At 49.6% G+C, this 21,396-nt stretch overlaps 1 protein-coding gene across 2 annotated transcripts in view; it reads left to right on the forward strand.

Moving 5' to 3' along the window:
- Positions 1-21,396, forward strand: part of IGDCC3 (immunoglobulin superfamily DCC subclass member 3) — a 144,505-nt gene that overhangs the window by 79,012 nt on the left and 44,097 nt on the right. For both annotated transcript variants that reach the window (XM_060260250.1, XM_060260251.1), the window contains exons 2-4: positions 3,711-3,855; positions 6,245-6,375; positions 17,588-17,725. In XM_060260250.1, coding sequence (XP_060116233.1) covers positions 3,713-3,855; positions 6,245-6,375; positions 17,588-17,725 — 412 coding nt within the window. In that variant the 5' untranslated portion in view covers positions 3,711-3,712. The remainder of the gene's footprint in view (positions 1-3,710; positions 3,856-6,244; positions 6,376-17,587; positions 17,726-21,396) is intronic.

Raw genomic sequence — 21,396 nt, forward strand, 5'->3', positions numbered from 1 at the left:
AATGTTGGACTGGATGGGCCACTGGCCTGATCCAACATGGCTTCTCTTATGTTCTTATGTGACACAGAGTATTGGACTGGATGGGCCACTGGCCTGATCCAACATGGCTTCTCTTATGTTATTATGTGACACAGAGTGTTGGACTGGATGGGCCATTGGCCTGATACAACATGGCTTCTCTTATGTTCTTATGTGACACAGAATGTTGGACTGGATGGGCCATTGGCCTGATCCAACAGGGCTTCTCTTATGTTCTTATGTGACACAGAGTGTTGGACTGGATGGGCCATTGGCCTGATCCAACAGGGCTTCTCTTATGTTCTTATGTGACAAAGAGTGTTGGACTGGAGGGGCCACTGGCCTGATCCAACAGGGCTTCTCTTATGTTCTTATGTGACAAAGAGTGTTGGACTGGAGGGGCCACTGGCCTGATCCAACATGGCTTCTCTTCTGTTCTTAATCATCAATCCATTCATTAAAAGTTCAAGATGGCAAGTTTCTGATTTCAGTGAGATTGTTGGTGCTGTGCAATAATAGCCACCACCCCATTAACCGTTGAAGGCGAGTTTAAACAATTTGGTCTTACAGGCCCCGCAGAACTGTGGCAGGTCCCACAGGGCCCTGATTTTTTCGGGGAGGGCATTCCACAGAGCGGGCGCTATTATCGAGAACGCTCTGGCTCTGATGGTGGATAGTCGAGCTTCTTTCGGCCCAGGGATCGTAAGAGGATGCTGAGCCCCTGAACGTAGTTAGAATTTTGTCTGCCTGCGCCTTTTTCCCCCCAACATCTTCATTGGGTGCCCCCTGAGTTCTTGTATCATGGAAAGGGAAAGGGACAAACGTCCCTCTTGCCCTTGGAACGCAACTTGAAAACTGGAGTTGGAGTCCTGCCCCCACCCCAGAAAGGACACTTACTCAAAAGTAGCCCTATGGAATTAAGCTTCAGGATACAGCTGAGTTCTGGGCGATGATGTCTCGCTCCCCCTAGGATGAGAAGAGCTTGACAATAACAATGAATCATGACGATAAGCAGTAATAAAATAACCGCGTTTCTGTCAGCCTCCTGCCCCGGTTGGTTAGTGTCTCGGGGCACTTATAATGCAATTAGCGCTGGAGGCACTTGCCTGATTTAATAAATTGCTCTCAAATTCTGGCAAAATCTAGTCCAAACTGGATTTTGTTTGTGCAAGATTGACCGGGGGGGGGGGAGGGGAGAGGGGAGGGTTTAGATGATCTCCTAGAAGCACAACTGCCTTGTCGTGCTTTCTGAACCCTTTTTTGTTTTGCTCGCTGAGGCTTATGACAGAGGGGGCGTGAGAGACGCATGTTTAATGCGCCGCATGTTTAATGTATGAAAGGGAATCGGGGCTCTCCCATCTGTCGGAGCCCAATGGGAGCCTGTGGAGGAGTGATGGATCCTTCGTGACAGGTTTGGAGACCCTCCCTCTTAATGAGATGAACATGTGCTGTCGATGGTCGACATGGAAGAAAGGAGATTGGCGTTAGGCACGCACATGTATGCCCGCGTGAGAGCCTGCAGGGAGGAAGAACGTTGTCAAGGAGGAAGAGAGAGGAACTGCACAGAGATTTGGGCTGAGGGACAGTTGAGAGCGCAGACGGTTTGTTGGTGGACCCATTGAAATCAAATCAGCCAGGATCATCCTGCACCCGGTATCAATCTGTGGTGCGGCCAGTCTGGTGTAGTGGTGAAGTGTGCGGACTCTTATCTGGGAGAACCGGGTTTGATTCCCCACTCCTCCACTTGCACCTGCTAGCATGGCCTTGGGTCAGCCATAGCTCTGGCAGAGGTTGTCCTTGAAAGGGCAGCTGCTGTGAGAGCCTTCTCCAGCCCCACCCACCTCACAGGGTGTCTGTTGTGGGGGAGGATGGGAAAGGAGATTGTGAGCCGCTCTGAGACTCTTCGGAGTGGAGGGCGGGATATAAATCCAATATCTCATTTGGAGTACTGTGCACAATTCTGGTCCACCCCATCTCAACAAAGATATTATAGCATTGGAAAAAGTGCAGAAAAGGGCAACTGGAATGATCCAAGGGTTGGAACACTTTACCTATGAAGAAAGGTTAAAACGCTTGGGCCTCTTTAGCTTGGAGAAATGTTGACTGAGGAGTGACATGATAGAGGTTTGCAAGTTTATGCATGGGATAGAGAAGGTAGAGAAAGGAGTACTTTTCTCCCTTTCTTACAATATGAGAATTCACGGACATTCAATGGAATTGCTGAGCAGTTGGGTTAGAACAGATAAAAGGAAGTACTTCTTCACCCAGAGGGTGATTAACACGTGGAATTCATTGCCACAGGAGGTGGTGGCAGCTACAAGCATAGACAGCTTCGAGGGGATTGGATAAACATCTGGAGCAGAGGTCCACCAGTGGCCATTAGCTGCAAGGTATAGATGGAACTCTGTCTGGGGCAGTGATGCTCTGAATTCTTGGTACATGGGGGGCAGGGGGAGGACTTCTAGTGTTCTGGCCCCACTGTTGAACCTCCTGATGGTGCCTGGTTTTTTTTGGCCACTGTGTGATACAGAGTGTTGGACTGGATGGGCCATTGGCCTGATCCAGCATGGCTTCTCTTATGTTCTTAGCCTTTATTTGGAATACTGTGTACAGTTCTGGTAACTCCACACAGTATTCCAAAGAAAGCATATAGCCTTTAAAAAGGGCAACTAAAATGATTAAGGGAATGCAACACTTTGCCTGTGAAGAAAGGTTAAAGAGGCTTAAGGCTCTTTAGCCTGGAGAAACAACTTTGAGGGGTGACAAGATAGAGCTTTACAAAATGATGCATAAGGTAGAGAAGTCTGAAAGAGAAGCACTTTTCTCCTTTTCTCACAATACAAGAACTTACGGGCACTCAATGAATTCATGAGCAGTAGAAGAGTCCCGTGGCGCAGAGTGGTAAAGCTGCAGTACTGCAGTCCGAGCTCTCTGCTCACGACCTGAGTTCGATCCTGGTGGAAGCTGGGTTCAGGTAGCTGGCTCCAGGTTGACTCAGCCTTCCATCCTTCCAAAGTCGGTAAAAGGAGTACCCAGCTTGCTGGGGGGAAAGTGTAGATGACTGGGGAAGGCAATGGCAAAGTCTGCTGTGAAAACGTCATGATGCGACGCCACCCCAGAGTCGAAACGAATGTTGCTTTCACAGGGGACTACTTTTACCTTTAGGCTTAGAACAGAGAAAAGGAAGTACTTCTTCACCGAAAGAGTAATTTATGCATGAACTTCATTGTCACAGGTGGCGGGGAATGCTTTGCATATTAATGCAGGAGCTCCTTTGCATATTAGGCCACACACCCCTGATGTAGCCAATCCTCCAAGAGCTTGGAATTCTAGCAAGAGCTCCTTTGCATATTAGGCCACACACCCCTGATGTAGCCAATCCTCCAAGAGCTTGGAATTCTAGCAAGAGCTCCTTTGCATATTAGGCTACACACCCCTGATGTAGCCAATCCTCCTGGAACATACAGTAGGCCCTGTACAAAGAGTCCTGTAAGCTCTTGGAGGAGTGGATACATCAGGGGGGCGCGGTCTAATATGCAAAGGATGTCCTGCTACAAAAAAAGCCCCGATCTTCACAAGGTGGGTATTTTTGGCACGTTGCCTCATCCGAGCAAAGCGTTCGCTTTCCAAATGCAAAAGCTATCCACCATCGAAGTTTCATTTCTCTTTCCCCCCTTCCCATCTTCCTGCAGCTATGTCTGACTTCCACGTCCATCCCCAGAGCATAGTGGTGGAAGAAGGAGGCGTCGCTCGGTTCCAGTGCCAGATCCGCGGCTTGCCAGAGCCTGTGATCTTGTGGAAGAAGAACCAGCTCCCTATTGATACAGACAATGACAGGTAAGGGGGCCAGGTATTAGTAACGGGTGGGGGGGGGGGTCTCAGGTGCTCTCAAAGTAGCACTTGAACTTTCGAAAACACCTTCCTATATCTGATTGTCTTGTGAGCTCTGTGTGTGTCGCAGAGACTTGTGGAATGTTGCAGGCAGTGTTCCCTTCAAGCTGAGTTAGTGTGAGCTAGCTCACAATTTTTTAGCCTCCGGCTCACACATTTTTGTCTTAGCTCAGGAGGGATGGCCCCAGAGCAAACTAATGAATGCAGTAGCCAGATTGCTTGCTCACAACTTTAACAATAGTTAGAATTTTTGCTCACGAGACTCTACAGTGTAGAGGGAGCGTGGGCTGTAGGGTGATTATATAGCAGGAGTCCCCTCCCCTTATGAGCCTGAGGGCACCTTTGGAATTCTGACATAGGGCAGTGGGCACAATCCCCAAATGGCTGACTCGGGAGGCGGAGCCAGTTACAAAATGGGTGCCACAGCGGGTGGAGCTAGTCATAAAATTTCAGAGACTGAGGTAAAATTTCAGAGACTCAGACAGAAGGTCTGATTAACAGGACACTTTTTAATCTTTGCGGCCTATCAGAAGCGTTGCTAGGCAAAAGCCCCACCTAACCCTGCCCACTTTCTAAACACACTTGGGGGGCGCCCAGAAAGGTGTCAGTGGTCGTCTTGGCACTCCTGGTCACCACGCTGAGAACCCTGGTGGATAGCATCAATTGAACTTAGGGTTGCCAAGTCCAGTTCAGGAAATATCTGGGAACTTTGGGGGTGGAGCCAGAAGACATGGGGGTGGAGCCAGGAGCAAGGCTGTGACAAGCATAACTGAACTCCAGAAGGAGTTCTGCCCATAACTACACACCTTTTAAATACCTTCCCTTCATACGAAATAATGAAGGATAGGGGCGTCTTCTTTTGGACTCATAAAATTGGAGCCCCTGGTTCAATCTTTTTGAAACTGGGAGGGTGTTTTCAGGAGAGGTACCAGATGCTATGCTGCAAATTAGGTGCTTCTACCACAAAAAACAGCGCGCCCCCCCCCCAAGAGCCCAAGATACCCGCAGACCAATTCTTCATTATTCCTTATGGGAATCGTTCTCCATAGGGAATAATGAGAGCCCAGGAGACATTCTTCCCCCCCCCCCCGCTTTCTAATGACCCTGAAGTGGGGGGTGGGCCTCCAAACCCGGGGATCCCCTGCCTCCACCTGCGAATTGGCAACCCTAGTTGGGCTTCTCAGGCATAGACTGAGAACATGATCCTGGAACATACCCTATGTCAGGGTATCAAGCTCATTTTGCTATGAGGGCCGAATCTGACATAAATGAGACCATGTTGGGCTGGGCCATGTGTATATTTATTTAAGATTCGGTAGTAGAGATATAAACTTTCTAAGGGACACAGACAAACACAAAGATTTTTTTAAAAAAACAAACAAACCTTAAAACATACTTAAAACATTACCACTCATTCGCCTTAAAGATGCTTTCTTTGTATCTCTCCCTTGGGATCCAGGGGAGAAGCTTCAGCCGATAGAAGGAAGAGAGGTTTGGCTCAGTAGCTCTGCTGTGCGATTGAGAGAGCCTGGCAAAGCAAGGTCTCCCTCCCCCTTCCTTCCCGAAGCGAGACTGATTCCCCACTAGCCTTATGCCGCTCTCACGTTCCTCTTCTCCGTGAGGCTTCTGTCGGATTTCACACTCTCTGCTCCCGGGCTGCAACTCACTTTGGTGCAGTGCCACCAGAGAGCCAGTTTGGTGTAGTGGTTAGGTGCATGGACTATTATCTGGGAGAACCTGATTTGATTCCCCACTCCTCCGCTTGCACCTACTGGAATGGCCTTGGGTCAGCCGTAGCTCTCGCAGAGTTGTCCTTGAAAGGGCAGCTTCTGGGAGAGCCCTCTCAGCCCCACCCACCTCACCGGGTGTCTGTTGTGGAGGAAGAAGATATAGGAGATTGTAAGCAGCTCCGAGTCTCTGATTCAGAGAGAAGGGCAGGGTATAAATCTACAGTTTTTCTTCTTCCTCTTTGCCTTTTTCACGCGGCAAACAGAAACTGGTTTTTAGAGGATCTTGTTTGCTGCGCGAAAAAAGTGGAGCAAGTTGCAGCCCCGGGGCACATAGTGTGTGATCCGACGGAAGCCCCGCGAAGGAGAGGAGCATGAGAGCAACATAAGGCTAGTGGGGAATTGGTCCCAGAGTTGTGTCTTCTGCTTTTCTTGGAGCTGTAGGTAAGGATGGTTGCACCTTCCTTGTGTGTTGTTGCTTGGTTATTCTTTTATCTATCATTGGGTGTGTCCCCCCCCCCCCTCGTTTATATGTGTCTTCCCAGCAATGCCCCAGGAACACGGTCTCTTCAGCTTGCAAGTTTCATTCTGTCTTCTGTCTCTCGTAGGTACACACTTCTCCCTAAAGGGGTTTTGCAGATAACCGGCCTGCGAGCGGTCGATGCTGGGATTTTTCGCTGTGTGGCTACCAACATTGCCAGCGTGAAGTTCAGCCGGGAAGCCCATCTCACTGTTTCAGGTGGGTCAAAGAGGTTCTCGTTCTCACCTGACCCACCGGAGAGCATTTATGACCAAGGCTTCTCGGTCAGTGGATGGACTTCATTCCCTGTCCGAATTACCCTTTCCTTTGCACCTGTCATTTCTCAAAGTCTGAACTAGAAAGTGTTTCTTCCTACGTGAGGGTTTTATAGTTCCCTCCCCATCACACTTCGTTTATAGTTCTGGAGACAGTATTATGCATATGCTCCATACTAAAATAAGAGACTTGTTTTTGTGTACCCAGAAAAAGCTCAATTCTGTTTCAATTAAGAACGACTTACATTTACCGTATTTTTCGGAGCATAAGGCGCTCCGGACGATAGGACGCACCTTCCTCCTGGGGGGCAATCCGCTGCCTCCGCCTCGATTCCGGCGCTTCCCCCGCGCCTGCCTGCCTGGCTCCAGCTTCTTCCAGCAAGCGCTGGGATCGCTCCACGCTGCCCCCACCGCAAACCCAGCGCTTCGCGAGCGCTGGCTGCGGAGGGGGCAGCGTGCTTCCTCCGTGCCTGTCTGCCTGACTCCAGCTCTGACGCTTAAAGCAAGCACCAGGATCGCTCCCTCCGCCCTCCGATCCCAGCGCTTGCTTTAAGCATCAGAGCTGAAGCCAGGCAGACAGGCACGAGGAAGCACGCTGCTCGCTCCACAGCCGGCGCTTGCAAAGCGCTGGGTTTGCGGAGGGGGTGGGTGCTTCCTCCGTGCCTGTCTGCCTGGCTTCAGCTCTGATGCTTAAAGCAAGCGCCGGGATCGGAGGGCGGAGGGAGCGATCCTGGCGCTTGCTTTAAGCATCAGAGCTGGAGCCAGGCAGGCAGGCGCGGGGGAAGCGCCGGGATCGGAGGCGGAGGCAACGGATCCCCCCCCCCCCCGGAGGAAGGTACGTACATTCGCTCCATAAGACGCACACACTTTCCCCCACTTTTTTGGGGGGGGGGGGAAGTGCGTCTTATGGTCAAAAAATACGGTATTTCCATTCGTTTACCGCTTGTATTTTGCTTATAGAACAAAGCAGGAGTCAAGTTTCACCTTTAAGACCAACAAACTTTTCTTCAGAATGTAAACTTCCGTGTGCATGCACACTTCTTCAGACGAGGAATGAGGTGCAGCGAGCAGAGCTACGTGTAGCTAGTGGGGTTTAGAATGCAAAGTGGTACAAAGTTAAAATCCAATAGCAGAACAGTGAAATACTATAGCTTTTGGATTTTAACTTGGTACCACTTTGCATCCTAAACCCCGCAAGCTATATGTAGCTCTGCTCACTATACCTCATTCCTCATCTGAAGAAGTGTTAATGCACATGAAAGCTTGCATTCTGAATAAAAGTTGGTTGGTCTTAAAGGTGAAACTTGACTCCTGCTTTGTTCTGCTGCTTCAGACCACCACGGCTATCCACCTGGATCTATTTCGCTTATGGTTTGCATAATTTATCATATTGTAGGAGAGGCATAGTGAGCCGTCAAGGATCCTGAATCCTCGTTACCTGCATAACTTATAGAAATTGCTTTGACCAGACTCTTTCTACAGCAATAAGCTAGATAGAACCTTGAATTCTGTGGCTTGCATGGGTTGTTCGGATTTAAGAAATGGTGCAGAATTCTTTCTGTTTCTTTAAGTCCTGAACAGAGATGGATGCACAACACGGATTGGTTGTCCTCTGACCAATTGTGCCCCGCTGGCTTTGAGGGCTAGAAGCTTGCTTGTAAAATAAAAGACAGCCGACATGCCCTGGATGTTGAACTTGGTACCGGATGTTGTGCCTGTTTCTGAGCTTATGGGAAATGGAGGAATAAATATAATTCTGGTGTCTGAGATGGTAGGAGACAGGGCTTAGAAGGGCGTGACATTTCCACGAAGAGACTGTGCAGTAAATTTTCTCCTGTCGAATTGGGAAATGGAACAGCACAAACCATGGGAGGAGAAGAAGAAGCAGAAGAAGAAGCTTATGATTATATTGGATTTATATCCTGCCCTTCTCTTTGAATCAGTCTCAGAGCGGCTTACAATCTCCTTGACCTTCCTCCCCCACAACAAATACCCTGTGAGGTAGGTGGGGCTGAGAGAGCTCTCCCAGAAGCTGCCCTTTCAAGGACAACTCCTGCGAGAGCTATGGCTGACCCAAGGCCATTCTAGCAGCTGCAAGTGGAAGAGTGGGGAATCAAACCCAGTTCTCCCAGATGAGAGACCATGCAACCGCTATACCAAACTGGAAGTGATACAGCTCCCTTTTGAAGTTTCAGGACTCAGCGCGGGGCTGTTTGTCATCACATACAACTACAAGATCAAATCAGTTTCAGTTGGGTGGCCATGTTGTCCTTCAGTAGAAGAGCAAATATTTGAGTTCAGGAGCACTTCAGAGACCAAGAAGATTTTTGGGCTGTGAGAATCAAAGCTGCCTTAATCAGATTAAATATACAGCCACATACAGAACATAAGAGAAGCCATGTTGGATCAGGCCAGTGGCCCATCCAGTCCAACACTCTGTGTCACAGAAGAACATAAGAGAAGCCATGTTGGATCAGGCCAGTGGCCCATCCAGTCCAACACTCTGTGTCACAGAAGAACATAAGAGAAGCCATGTTGGATCAGGCCAGTGGCCCATCCAGTCCAACACTCTGTGTCACACAGAGGCCCCCAAAACCAGGTGCCATCAGGAGGCTGATTAGTGGGGCCAGGACTAGAAGCCCTCCCATTGTGCCCCCCCCCCAGCACCAAGAATACAGAGCATCACGCTGTAGCTAATAGCTACAGCCAAAAATACGCTGTAGCTAATAGCCACTGATGGACCTCTGCTCCAGATGCTTATCCAATCCCCTCTTGAAGCTGGCTATGCTTGTAGCTCCACCACCTCCTGTGGCAGTGAATTCCACACGTTAATCACCCTTTGGGTGAAGAAGGACTTCCTTTTATTCATTCTAACTTGACTGCTCAGCAATTTCATTCAGTGTCCATGAGTTCTCATATTGTGAGAAAGGGAGAAAAGTACTTCTTTCTCTGCCTTCTCCATCCCATGCATCATCTTGTAAACCTCTATCATGTCACCCATCAGGTGTCGTTTCTCCAAGCTAAAGAGCCCCATGCGTTTTAACCTTTCTTCATAGGAAAAGTGTTCCAAACCTTTAATCATTCTAGTTGCCTTATCCTGTCTGGTTTTCCCTCTTCCCCCTCCTCCGCTCTGCTGCCCCATCCAAAGGCTTTTTTAAAATTAACATTTTTATTGTTTTAAAGGTATAACAAACGATATTGATGAACAGGGCTTTTTTTTTTGTCGCAGGAACTCCTTTGCATATTAGGCCACACACCCCTTATGTTGCCAATCCTCTCGGAGCTTACAGTAGGCCCTGTAAGCTCTTGGAGGATTGGCTACATCAAGAGGGTGTGGCCTAATATGCAAAGGAGCCCCTGCTAGAATTCTATCTCTGGACCCTGTACTAAGAGCCCTGTAAGCTCTTGGAGGGTTGGCTCCATCAGGGGGTGTGGCCTAATATGCAAAGGAGCCCCTGCTAGAATTCTATCTCTGGACCCTGTACTAAGAGCCCTGTAAGCTCTTGGAGGGTTGGCTCCATCAGGGGTGTGTGGCCTAATATGCAAAGGAGCCCCTGCTAGAATTCTATCTCTGGACCCTGTACTAAGAGCCCTGTAAGCTCTTGGAGGGTTGGCTCCATCAGGGGTGTGTGGCCTAATATGCAAATGAGCCCCTGCTAGCATTCTATCTCTGGACCCTGTACTAAGAGCCCTGTAAGCTCTTGGAGGATTGGCTACATCAAGAGGGTGTGGCCTAATATGCAAATGAGTTCCTGCTATTAAAAAAAGTTCTGATGTTGAAGTATAAATTATCAAAATAATTATGAGAGTAGGGAGGGGATAACACATATAACAGAGCAATATACCACAAGAATTGGCAGTGTGGAATCATGGCAATGTTTTTAGTAGATTAAAAGAATCACAAATAGGGGGTGATAAAAAGCAGACTGCTGTCGTAGCTGTGAAGTGCCATAAATCTAGGTAACATTCTGGCTTTGTTAGTTTAAATAGAGGGCATGGTTTCTCAAGAGAAGTTTCGCGTGCCATTCCCATTTTGTCTGATGAAGTCTGCTTAAGAGCATACGAAAGCTTACATTCTAAATAAAACTTAGTTGGTCTTTGTGGCGGAACCGGCCCGATTCTGCCTTCAGACCCGGTCCCGTCAGCTCCCTATTGAGTCGCCAACTCCTGGAGGGAGCTATTTCTCCTCCTGCCCCTTGGGCGCGCTGCCACCACCTGCTCAGTCCCGGGGTTCAGATTGAGAGGAACAGGACTCCCAATCCCCCTCTCCAGCTGTGAGGCCAGGCCTCAAGGTCCTCTGCCACCCTGCACTAGGGTTTCACAGAGACCTCAGCGCTTCTTTGGGGGCACCCCTGGAGGATTGGCACCTTATCCAACTGCATGCCTTCCCCCTTCCCTGGGGCCCCCTTCTCAAAAACAGCGTGGTCTAAAGCGGTCTGGGGATCTATGTGGTACAGAGATTGATTGCCAGCATTTAAACAGTAAAAATATATTTATTTAAAAAGAGAAAAAGATAGGAAAAGAAAAACAAACCAAAAACAGTTGCCTTTAAAAAGTTAGCACCGCACAGCACCGCACAGCAAACAGCATAACAAAATAAAGGTGGTTTTTAAACGCATCGTATTGTCCCTGGTCTAGACTTGTCCTGTCTTGAGAATTACTTACGTTGCCTTGCTGCCTGGAGCCTCCCAGGCAGGAGCTCACAGCCAAGCAGCCTCCCTTCCCGAGCGCCTGCTGCAAAACTGACACTCTCTTCCTGCCTGGCACATGGCAAGAACAACAGCCCTTCCTGCCTCTCTAGGAGACTTTCCCCCTAGCGTTGTTGGTTTGGCTCTGGAAGGGAGGGGGGGAGTGAGGGGAAGGCTACAAAGCCGGCTGAATGGATTTACTGATCCCTGCCTTTTTGGATGAAGCACCAACACTCTCAGATGGCGTTTCTCCACACGTCCCCCTCCTTAAATTCTGAGCCGGAGGGGTTGCCTCCTACAGAGGTGACCCCGTAGCAGAATCCAAACAAACAAGGAGAAACCCATTAACCAAAATATTACACAAACATTACACAAACATTCAGGTATTTCTCCAATAATACACAAAGTCCAGCACCCTAGGTGCTCATGTCCTTTCTGGACAAAACGTTGCATGCTGCATTCAGAAGGAATGTCCAGTCTTTAAGATGTACTCCTCCGTCTCCCAGGACCACCTCTGGAGTTTGGTGCTCTCCCTCCGTTGCTGCTGTGGCTGGGGTGAGTGGCCCATCAAAGGAGCAAATTCCTGGCCCCACATCTGAAGTTGGAAACTGCCCAGTTCCCACACAGTTGCTTCTTTATCCCTCATTGGTGGAATGTTCCCTCTGTCCACTCTGACCTCCCAGAAAACCACCTCTGGGGCTCCAAACAATTGCTGTCCCAGCTTCTTTTTGTCTCCTTCCTTCCTACCTCTATGCAACACCATGGACCTCGCAGAGACTGGCTGTGGTACATTCACCTGCACCACTTTAACTGCCTTTCCCATTTTCTCCATAGCCCCCACATAAGTAGCCTCGTCTAGGCCATCCACAATCACATGGGGTCCCTCCCATTCCACTTTCCATTCACCAGTATGAAGTGGCAGGAAAGCCAACACCCTATCCCCTGTCTCAGCTTCTGCGAACTCCACTTTCTGGTCCCTTGCCACCTCACACAGTGTTTCCAGCCTAGGGTCACTTTGAACCTCAGACAGGAACATTTCTGGCTCCCCCAGACTTCCTATCATCTGTTCCTTCAAGCCACCCCTAGTCCCACTGTTTCCAGAACACTCAGCCAAAGTTTGATCTGGGTTCTCCGCCCCCTCAGTTGGTTTTTCAGTGTCAACCAACTGGGCTTCTTCCTGCCTGGAAGGTCCCACAGCATCCTGCTGCCCTTGCGGAAATTGGCACCCCTCTTCCCATTGGGCACACCCTCCTGCAGGGTTTGAGACAGACTGGTCCTCCCCCTCCCTGGTTGGTGGTGAGGTGGCTTCCCTAAAGTTGCCTTCCTCCCCCCACCTTCCCCTGAGGGTTTGGCTTGGGTTCTCCGTCCCCTCGGTTGGTTTTCCAGCACTACCAAACTGACCCCCTTCCTGCCTGGAAGGTTCCACAGCTTCCCAGGATTCCTGTCTGCCCTGCTTCAAGACGACCTGTTTTGAGAGCGTCTCGGACGATCCCACTTCCTGATCCACAGCTACTTGGTGAACCGGTTCCAACCTAAGGCCGCTCCGGACCCCCTTCTGGAACCGCTCCCGTTCCCCCAAGCCTCCAGCTATGTGCTCCTCTGAGCCCACATTAGCCTTGCTGCTCTCAGAACCTCCTGTGAAATCTCCACTCTCCACCTTGGTCTCTTCAGCATGCACATCCTTTATGCTAGACAGGTTCCCTTCCTCGCTAGGAACATCCACAGCCTCTTGCTGCACTTGGGGAAAGCTACACCCCTCTTCCCCTTGGGAACACCCTACTCCAGGGCTTGAGACAGGCTGGTCCTCCTCCTCCTGGGTGACTGCCCTCTCTTCGTCCTCAGTAACCTGGGTTATTTCCCCCTCCCTGGTTGGTGGTGAGGTGGCTTCCTTAAAGTTGCCTTCCTCCTCCCACCTTCCCCTGAGGGTTTGGCTGTGGGTTACAGCATTGATAGAGTACTGGCCCACCAACAAATCCCGGCCCAATAACACTGGAACTGTCTGTTCCTTCATTACCCCACATTCAGAATAGGATTTACCTTCTTGTGGAGCCAAACCCCTGAACTGCTTTCGGGAGTGGTCTGGCCCCAGTTTAAACCTTTTAAACACAGTGGCTTTATAGGCCGCAAAAGTTATCCCCCCATCTTCCATAGGCATGCTGTAATAGATGGCTGAAAGCTCTCCAGTCAGGTTGCTACAGAGGTAAGACATATAGTCCTCCTCTGCAATCCCCCACTGTTTGGCTGCCCTCTCAAAGTTGGAGAGGTACATGGAGGGGTCTTCTCCCTCTTGGTACACTGCAAAGTCTTTGGGGGTGACTTGGATCTCTTTGCTTAGTTCAGCTTCCAGACGTAGCACCTCAAGCTCATGGCGACGTTGCTCTTCCTGCTCCCGTCTGCGGATATCAGCTTTCTCTCTTTCTTCCTGCCGGCGGATCTCTGCTTCTTCCTGTCTGCGGATCGCATCCCTCTCTGCTTGTCGTTCCTCTCTTTCTCTTTCCTCCCGTCTGCGGACTGCATCCCTCTCTGCTTGTCGTTCCTCTCTCTCTCGTTCCTCCTGTCTGCGGACTTCAGCTTCCTCCCGTCTGCGGTCTCGGTCCGCCTCGATACGCATTCTCTCCAGTTCCATCTGTAGCCGCAAGGTTGCTTCTGACTGGGTGGGGGCCACTTTTGCAGGTGCCCCTGCATGCTCAAGATGCTCCAACAGGAGGACTTGCATATCTACTACAGTCAGGTTGTCACACTCCAGCTCTTGCTTTGTGCACTCTTCCTGGAGCTGTGGCTTTGTCATCTTCAGGATTTCCAGTTTCTTAGCACGCTCCATCCTAACTAGCTAAACTTTCCCTACTCCAGTTGACCCGAAAAGAAAACAAAACCGCTGTTGCTTCCTCTGGGTGCTTGCACGTATCAAAAAGCAAAAATGCCTGGCCAATCAAGTTCTCTGTTTGTTCTCATCCCACCGCTGCCGCCAAGTGTGGCGGAACCGGCCCGATTCTGCCTTCAGACCCGGTCCCGTCAGCTCCCTATTGAGTCGCCAACTCCTGGAGGGAGCTATTTCTCCTCCTGCCCCTTGGGCGCGCTGCCACCACCTGCTCAGTCCCGGGGTTCAGATTGAGAGGAACAGGACTCCCAATCCCCCTCTCCAGCTGTGAGGCCAGGCCTCAAGGTCCTCTGCCACCCTGCACTAGGGTTTCACAGAGACCTCAGCGCTTCTTTGGGGGCACCCCTGGAGGATTGGCACCTTATCCAACTGCTTGCCTTCCCCCTTCCCCGGGGCCCCCTTCTCAAAAACAGCGTGGTCTAAAGCGGTCTGGGGATCTATGTGGTACAGAGATTGATTGCCAGCATTTAAACAGTAAAAATATATTTATTTAAAAAGAGAAAAAGATAGGAAAAGAAAAACAAACCAAAAACAGTTGCCTTTAAAAAGTTAGCACCGCACAGCACCGCACAGCAAAGCACAGCAAACAGCATAACAAAATAAAGGTGGTTTTTAAACGCATCGTATTGTCCCTGGTCTAGACTTGTCCTGTCTTGAGAATTACTTACGTTGCCTTGCTGCCTGGAGCCTCCCAGGCAGGAGCTCACAGCCAAGCAGCCTCCCTTCCCGAGCGCCTGCTGCAAAACTGACACTCTCTTCCTGCCTGGCACATGGCAAGAACAACAGCCCTTCCTGCCTCTCTAGGAGACTTTCCCCCTAGCGTTGTTGGTTTGGCTCTGGAAGGGAGGGGGGGAGTGAGGGGAAGGCTACAAAGCCGGCTGAATGGATTTACTGATCCCTGCCTTTTTGGATGAAGCACCAACACTCTCAGATGGCGTTTCTCCACAGTCTTAAAGGTGCGCTTGTCTACTGCTTTGTTCTATAACAGCACATACTGTATGTTATAGTTACAGTTACAGCAATTAATATAAGCCTAGAAAGGAACCAAAAGTTGTTACTGACCCTATTACCACAAACACAAAGCATCAACGTGCTTAGGAATATCCTGTTGAGTCACTAAGAATTCTAAAATCGGAAACCATAAACTTACAAAATTAACATCGGCATTTGGATGTTCAAAGCGTTTGAGATTCTCAGTTAGTTTTGCTAGCCCATAGAATCCCCACACCTTTTTGTGCCACGGTGAGGCTGAGAGGACTTCCACAGACTTTTAAAAAACAACAGGACTGTGCGGCTTGCTCCTCGCAGGTGTACAGATCTGTTTTGCCAGGGGCAAGTAAGTAGATGGTTGAAATTCCTCAAACTCTTTGCTCGGTAATGTTCGCTTGCTTCTCGGTGGCCTTCCTGGGATTCTGCAGCCTGACCCTCACCTCCAGATTCTTGGATGAGAACAGTTCTGCTGGAGGGCAAATGGGCAGTGGCGGTCAGACCGAAGAGCCCACGTGCTGCTCTCCACTGTGCAAGCAACCAAAGAGTCACATGGTAAAAGGAGTGTGGAGAAAAAACCCAAAGCTCCATGTATCAGCGGCCTGAAAAAATAACTATTTCCAAACTAAACTCAGATATTTTCCATCAGTAAAGTCCAACTGAATATGAATTAAGTCCAATTCATTTCTATATGGCACCAAGCCTTCAGAAAAGTATGGAATACACAAATTATTCTAGGTCGCTAAGGAAAAGGATCTATTTCGGTGGATGAATTGTATATGTTTATTGCGTATTCCGGGTTAAGAGTCCGCACACTTAACCACTACACCAAACTAGGGAGAGAGAGAGGTGGAAAGAAAGCAACTTAAACTTTAAATGATTTCTCCAAATGGCTGGCTGGCTTGGATTGGAGAATTGATTTAAAGAGACAAGTGCTAGCTGATGGGGCAGTGGGGGGCCTTCGAGAGCCACACGATATGTGCAAAAGAGCCACATGTGGCTCCTGCCATGGATTGTTTTCCGAACACCTTGCGCAATCTCATTGTAGTCGGAGAAGGAGAAGGCCTTTGCCTTCATACCCAGCAGAGCTGTCTGGCTGGCAGTGGCTTCCGGGGTAAAGAGGAGCCTGCGTTCTGCAGAACATCATTTTCACCCAACAAAATAAACATTTCATGTCCTTGGAAGAATGGGAGAGCTTCCTGTATCCTCCTCATTCCCTCTCGAAAGCCGTTTCCTGCATTATCTGCCACCTTTCTTCGGTGCCGACACCCACTTAGCCCATGACAGCTCCCTCCTGTGTCACTGAACCCGACCGCTTCAACCCCTAGAAATTGGACTCCAACTCTTATGCGTGACTCTGCCAGCCTTCGAAAGAGCATTCCTTATGTGCATTGGCAAGCAATGCAAATGCTGTTTTGCTTTCTGGTGGGTAGCAGAGCCAGATTGGGCTGTTGTGAAATCTAAGGTTGAAATATCTCAAGAGGTTCTCCTGTGGACAGGTAGGCAAACTGCTGGCAGGAAAAAAGTGCAAGCACCAGTCGTGTTCAACTCTGGGGTGACGTTGCTTTCACATTGTTTTCACAGCAGACTTTTTACAGGGTGGTTTGCCATTGCCTTCCTCAGTCATCTACACTTTCCCCACAGCAAGCTGGGGACTCATTTGACCGACTTCGGAAGGATGGAAGGCTGAGTCAACCTCGAGCCGGCTACCTGAGCCCAGCTTCTGCCCGGATCTAACTCAGGTCGTGAGCAGAGCTTAGTACTGCAGCTTTACCACTCTGTGCCACGGGGGGAAGCCAGGCCCAAAAGAGCACATGGACATCGTGTGAGCAGTTTAAAGCTACCGTTTCTCAGATCAGAAGAGCAAAGATGTTTCTCAGAGGAGTTATGCACAGTGTTAGAAATGCAGGGGCTCAAACTAGGAAGCTTAAACTGCATTCAGACATCACAGTAAGATAGTTTGGGCAATAAATGAGACAGCCAGTTTGGTGTAGTGGTGAAGTGTGCGGACTCTTATCTGGGAGAACTGGGTTTGATTCCCCACTCCTCCACTTGCAGCTGCTGGAATGGCCTTGGGTCAGCCAGAGCTCTTGCTGGAGTTGTCCTTGAAAGAGCTGTTCTCTCAGAGCTCTCTCAGCCCCACCTACCTCACAGTGTGCTGTTGCGGGGAGAGGAAGGGAATGGAGCCCCTGCGAAGTAGATGGGGCTGAGAGAGCTCTGAGAGAACTGCTCTTGAGAGAACAGCTCTGAGACAACTTGTGACTGACCCAAGGTCACCCAGCAGCTCCATGTGGAGGAGGAGTGGGGAATCAAACCCGGTTCTCCCAGATAAGAGTCCACGCACTTAACCACTACACCAAACTGGCAAAGCAAATAACATATCGCACTAGTGTGCAATGCAATATGTCTTGTCCTTTCTTCCTGCAACTGGTCTCTGTGACCCTGCATTGGTGAACATCCCATCCCTTTTTAGAATCAGGCACGCAGTTCTGGGATGACTCTCTTCGTAGCACAACCCTGTCCTGAAAGGATCTCCTGGGGGACTATGAAGGTATGAGGGACTGTCCTAGTTTCAGCAACTAACCGTTGTCCTTTGTGCACAGGGTCTCATTCTGCAGTGTACAAGGATCCCATGATCCTCGTCGGACCGGAGAACCTGACTCTAACGGTGCACCAAACGGCCGTCCTGGAATGCATGGCGACGGGGAACCCCCGGCCGATCGTCTCCTGGAGCCGGCTCGGTAAGTAGCAAACTTTTTCGAGCGGCTTCACCCAGCCCTTGTGGCGAGAAAATTGTGTCTGCCCAGGGAGAATGGAAGTTTCTGAGAATAGCTTCCGTTTTCTTTATAGCATTCTACAGAGGTCCCCCCCCCCCCGATGTACCATCAAAGAAGAAGAGGGGTCTGCCTCACATTTCACATACAAATCAGAGACCCAGTTTGGTGTAGTGGTGAAGTGTGTGGGCTCTTATCTGGGCGAATCAGGTTTGATTCCCCACTACTCCACTTGCACCTGCTAGCATGGCCTTGCGTCAGCCATAGCTCTGGCAGAGGTTGCCCTTGAAAGGGCAGCTGCTGTGAGAGTCCTCTCAGCACCACCCACATCACAGGGTGTCTGTTGTTGGGGGGGGGGGGGGAGATAAAGGAGATTGTGAGCCGCTCTGAGAATCTTCGGAGTGGAGGGCGGGATATAAATCCAATATCTTCATCTACCTCACAGGATGTCTGTTGTGGGGGAGGAAGGTAAAGGAGATTGTGAGCTGCTCTGAGACTCTTCGGAGTGGAGGGCGGGATATAAATCCAATATCTTCATCTACCTCACAGGGTGTCTGTTGTGGGGGAGGAAGGGAAAGGAGATTGTGAGCCGCTCTGAGACTCTTCGGAGTGGAGGGCGGGATATAAATCCAATATCTTCATCTACCTCACAGGGTGTCTGTTGTGGGGGAGGAAGGTAAAGGAGATTGTGAGCCGCTCTGAGACTCTTCGGAGTGGAGGGCGGGATATAAATCCAATATCTTCATCTACCTCACAGGGTGTCTGTTGTGGGGGAGGAAGGGAAAGGAGATTGTGAGCCGCTCTGAGACTCTTCAGAGTATAGGGCGGGATATAAATCCAATATCTTCTTCATCTTCTTTTTGTGTCCAGTAATGAACTTTGTGGAGGGGGGAATAACTTGTATGAGGGTTGTTTTATATTCAGAGTTGCCCTCCTTCCAAGTACTCTCAAGGAGTTTATTTAAAGGAAATACTACTTTACAAAGAAGCGATTAAAATATGGAATTTGCTGCCAGAGAGTGTAGTGATGGCACAGGAATAAAATGCTTTAAAAGGGGATTAGATAGATTCATGGAGGAAAGGTTTATCAGTGGCTACTAGCCATGGTGACTGAGGGGAACCTCTGCATTCAGAGACACTAAAACTCTGAATCCTACAGCCAGAAGGTCATATCAGGGAAGGCCTCGGCCTCTCTGCCCTGTTGTTGGCCCTACAGAGGAACTAGCCGGCCACTGTGTGAGACAGGAGGCTGGACTAGATGGACCCTCACTAGGGTTGCCAAGCCCAATTTAAGAAATATCTGGAGACTTCAGGGGTGGAGCCAGGAGACATTAGGGGTGGAGCCAAGATCAAAGCTGTGACAAGCATCATTGAACTCCAAAGGGAGTTCTGGCCATCACATTGAAAGGGACGGCACACCTTTTCAATGCCTTCCTTCCACAGGAAATAATGAAGGATAGGGGCACCTTCTTTTGGGGCTCATAGAATTGGACCCCCTGGTCCAATCATTTTGAAACTTAGGGGATATTTTGGGGAGAGGCACTAGATGCTGTACTGAAAATTTGGTGCCTCTACCTCAAAAAACAGCCCCCCCCAGAGCCCCAGATACCCACGGATCAATTCTCCATGATTTTCTATGGGAATAAATCTCCATAGGGAATAACGGAGTTCCCAGCAGACATTTCCCTCCCCACCCCGCTTTCTGACGACTCTGAAGCGGGGGGAGGGCCTCCAAATCGGGGGATCCCCTGTCCCCACCTGGGGATTGGCAACCCTACCCCTCACTGATCTGATCCAACAGGGCTCTTCTGATGTTTTTATGAAGGCCTTGGCCTCTCTGCTCTGTTGTTCGCCCTCCGGAGGAACTGGTTGGCCACTGTGTGAGACAGGAGGCTGGACTAGAGGGACCATCACTGGTCTGATCCTGCAGGGCTCTTCTGATGTTATGAAGGTCTCAGCCTCTCTGCCCTGTTGTTGGCCCCTCAGAGGAACTGGTCGGCCCCTGTGTGAGATAGGATGCTGGACTTGATGGACCCTCACTGGTCTGATCCAGCAGGGCTCTTCTGATGTTCTTCTCAGGGGAAGGCCTCAGCCTCTCTGCCCTGTTGGAACTGGCTGGCCAGTGTGTGAGATGGATGCTCGACTAGATGAACTGGTCTGACCCAGCAGGGCTCTTCATATGTTCTTATGTTCTTTAATGTATTACATTCATGCCACACTTCTCTCCCCTGGGGTGACCCAAAATGGCTTCCAACAGTCTCCCTTTCATTTTTTTTTGTTTTTGAATTAAAAGTGAAAGTAATCCGGGGTGTGATTTTTTTTTGAGGAAAACTGATTTAAGGGATCTTGCTTAACGTTCCCCGGCTTGGCAGTTTGCAGAGCCGTTTCCCCTCTTTCTCCCTGAGTATTGGGACCCTTCAGGGCAGAATTCCAGGGTTCAAGTAAGTGCCCTCCTCCCCCTTGCAATTCATTGCAAAGTTAATTTACAGGAGATTATCTCAGAGAGCATTTTTAAACAATTAAGGCGTCGCTGTGCTGCGGATAATCAGAAATTCACTAACGCTCCAATGAACTCTCCGGCCCCTTCAAAAAACCTTGGGAATCTACAGAGATTTCTTTTAAAAAAATAATTTTTGTGTGTGTGTATGTGTATATGTGTAAGAGAGAGGTGGTAAGAAAGCAACTTTAATTTTAAAGCAACTTTAATTTTAAATGCATTCTCAAAGCTGCCAGCTGGCTTGGCTTGGAGAATTGATTTAAAGAGAGAAATGTCTTTTGCAAGATGGCCGATGGAAGTTTTGAGAACCATACAACATGCGCAAAAGAGCCACGTGTGGCTCCCAAGCTGCAGTTTGGCCACCCCGTTCTAACCTAATTAACTGTCATTTAATTTCTTCTTCAGCCATGCTGTAACTGTGATTCCCCACAATCACTACTAAATTTAGAAGAAGAAGAAGAAGAAATTGGATTTATATCCTGCCCTCCACTCCGAAGAGTCTCAGAGCGGCTCACAATCTCCTTTCCCTTCCCCCCCACAACAGACACCCTGTGAGGTAGATGAAGATATTGGATTTATATCCCGCCCTCCACTCTGAAGAGTCTCAGAGCGGCTCACAATCTCCTTTACCTTCCTCCCCCACAACAGACACCCTGTGAGGTAGATGAAGATATTGGATTTATATCCCGCCCTCCACTCCGAAGAGTCTCAGAGCAGCTCACAATCTCCTTTCCCTTCCTCCCCCACAACAGACACCCTGTGAGGTAGATGAAGATATTGGATTTATATCCCACCCTCCACTCCAAAGAGTCTCAGAGCGGCTAACAATCTCCTTTCCCTTCCTCCCCCGCAACAGACACCCTGTGAGGTAGATGAAGATATTGGATTTATATCCCGCCCTCTACTCCAAAGAGTCTCAGACCGGCTCACAATCTCCTTTACCTTCCCCCCCACAACAGACACCCTGTGAGGTGGGTGGGGCTGGAGAGGGCTCTCACAGCAGCTGCCCTTTCAAGGACAACCTCTGCCACAGCTCTGGCTGACCCAAGGCCATTCCAGCAGGTGCAAGTGGAGGAGTGGGGAATCAAACCCGGTTCTCCCAGATAAGAGTCCACGCACTTAACCACTACACCAAACTGGGG

The sequence above is a fragment of the Heteronotia binoei genome, chromosome 19 (genome assembly GCF_032191835.1).
Source record: "Heteronotia binoei isolate CCM8104 ecotype False Entrance Well chromosome 19, APGP_CSIRO_Hbin_v1, whole genome shotgun sequence".
NCBI classification, from domain to species: Eukaryota; Metazoa; Chordata; class Lepidosauria; order Squamata; family Gekkonidae; genus Heteronotia; species Heteronotia binoei.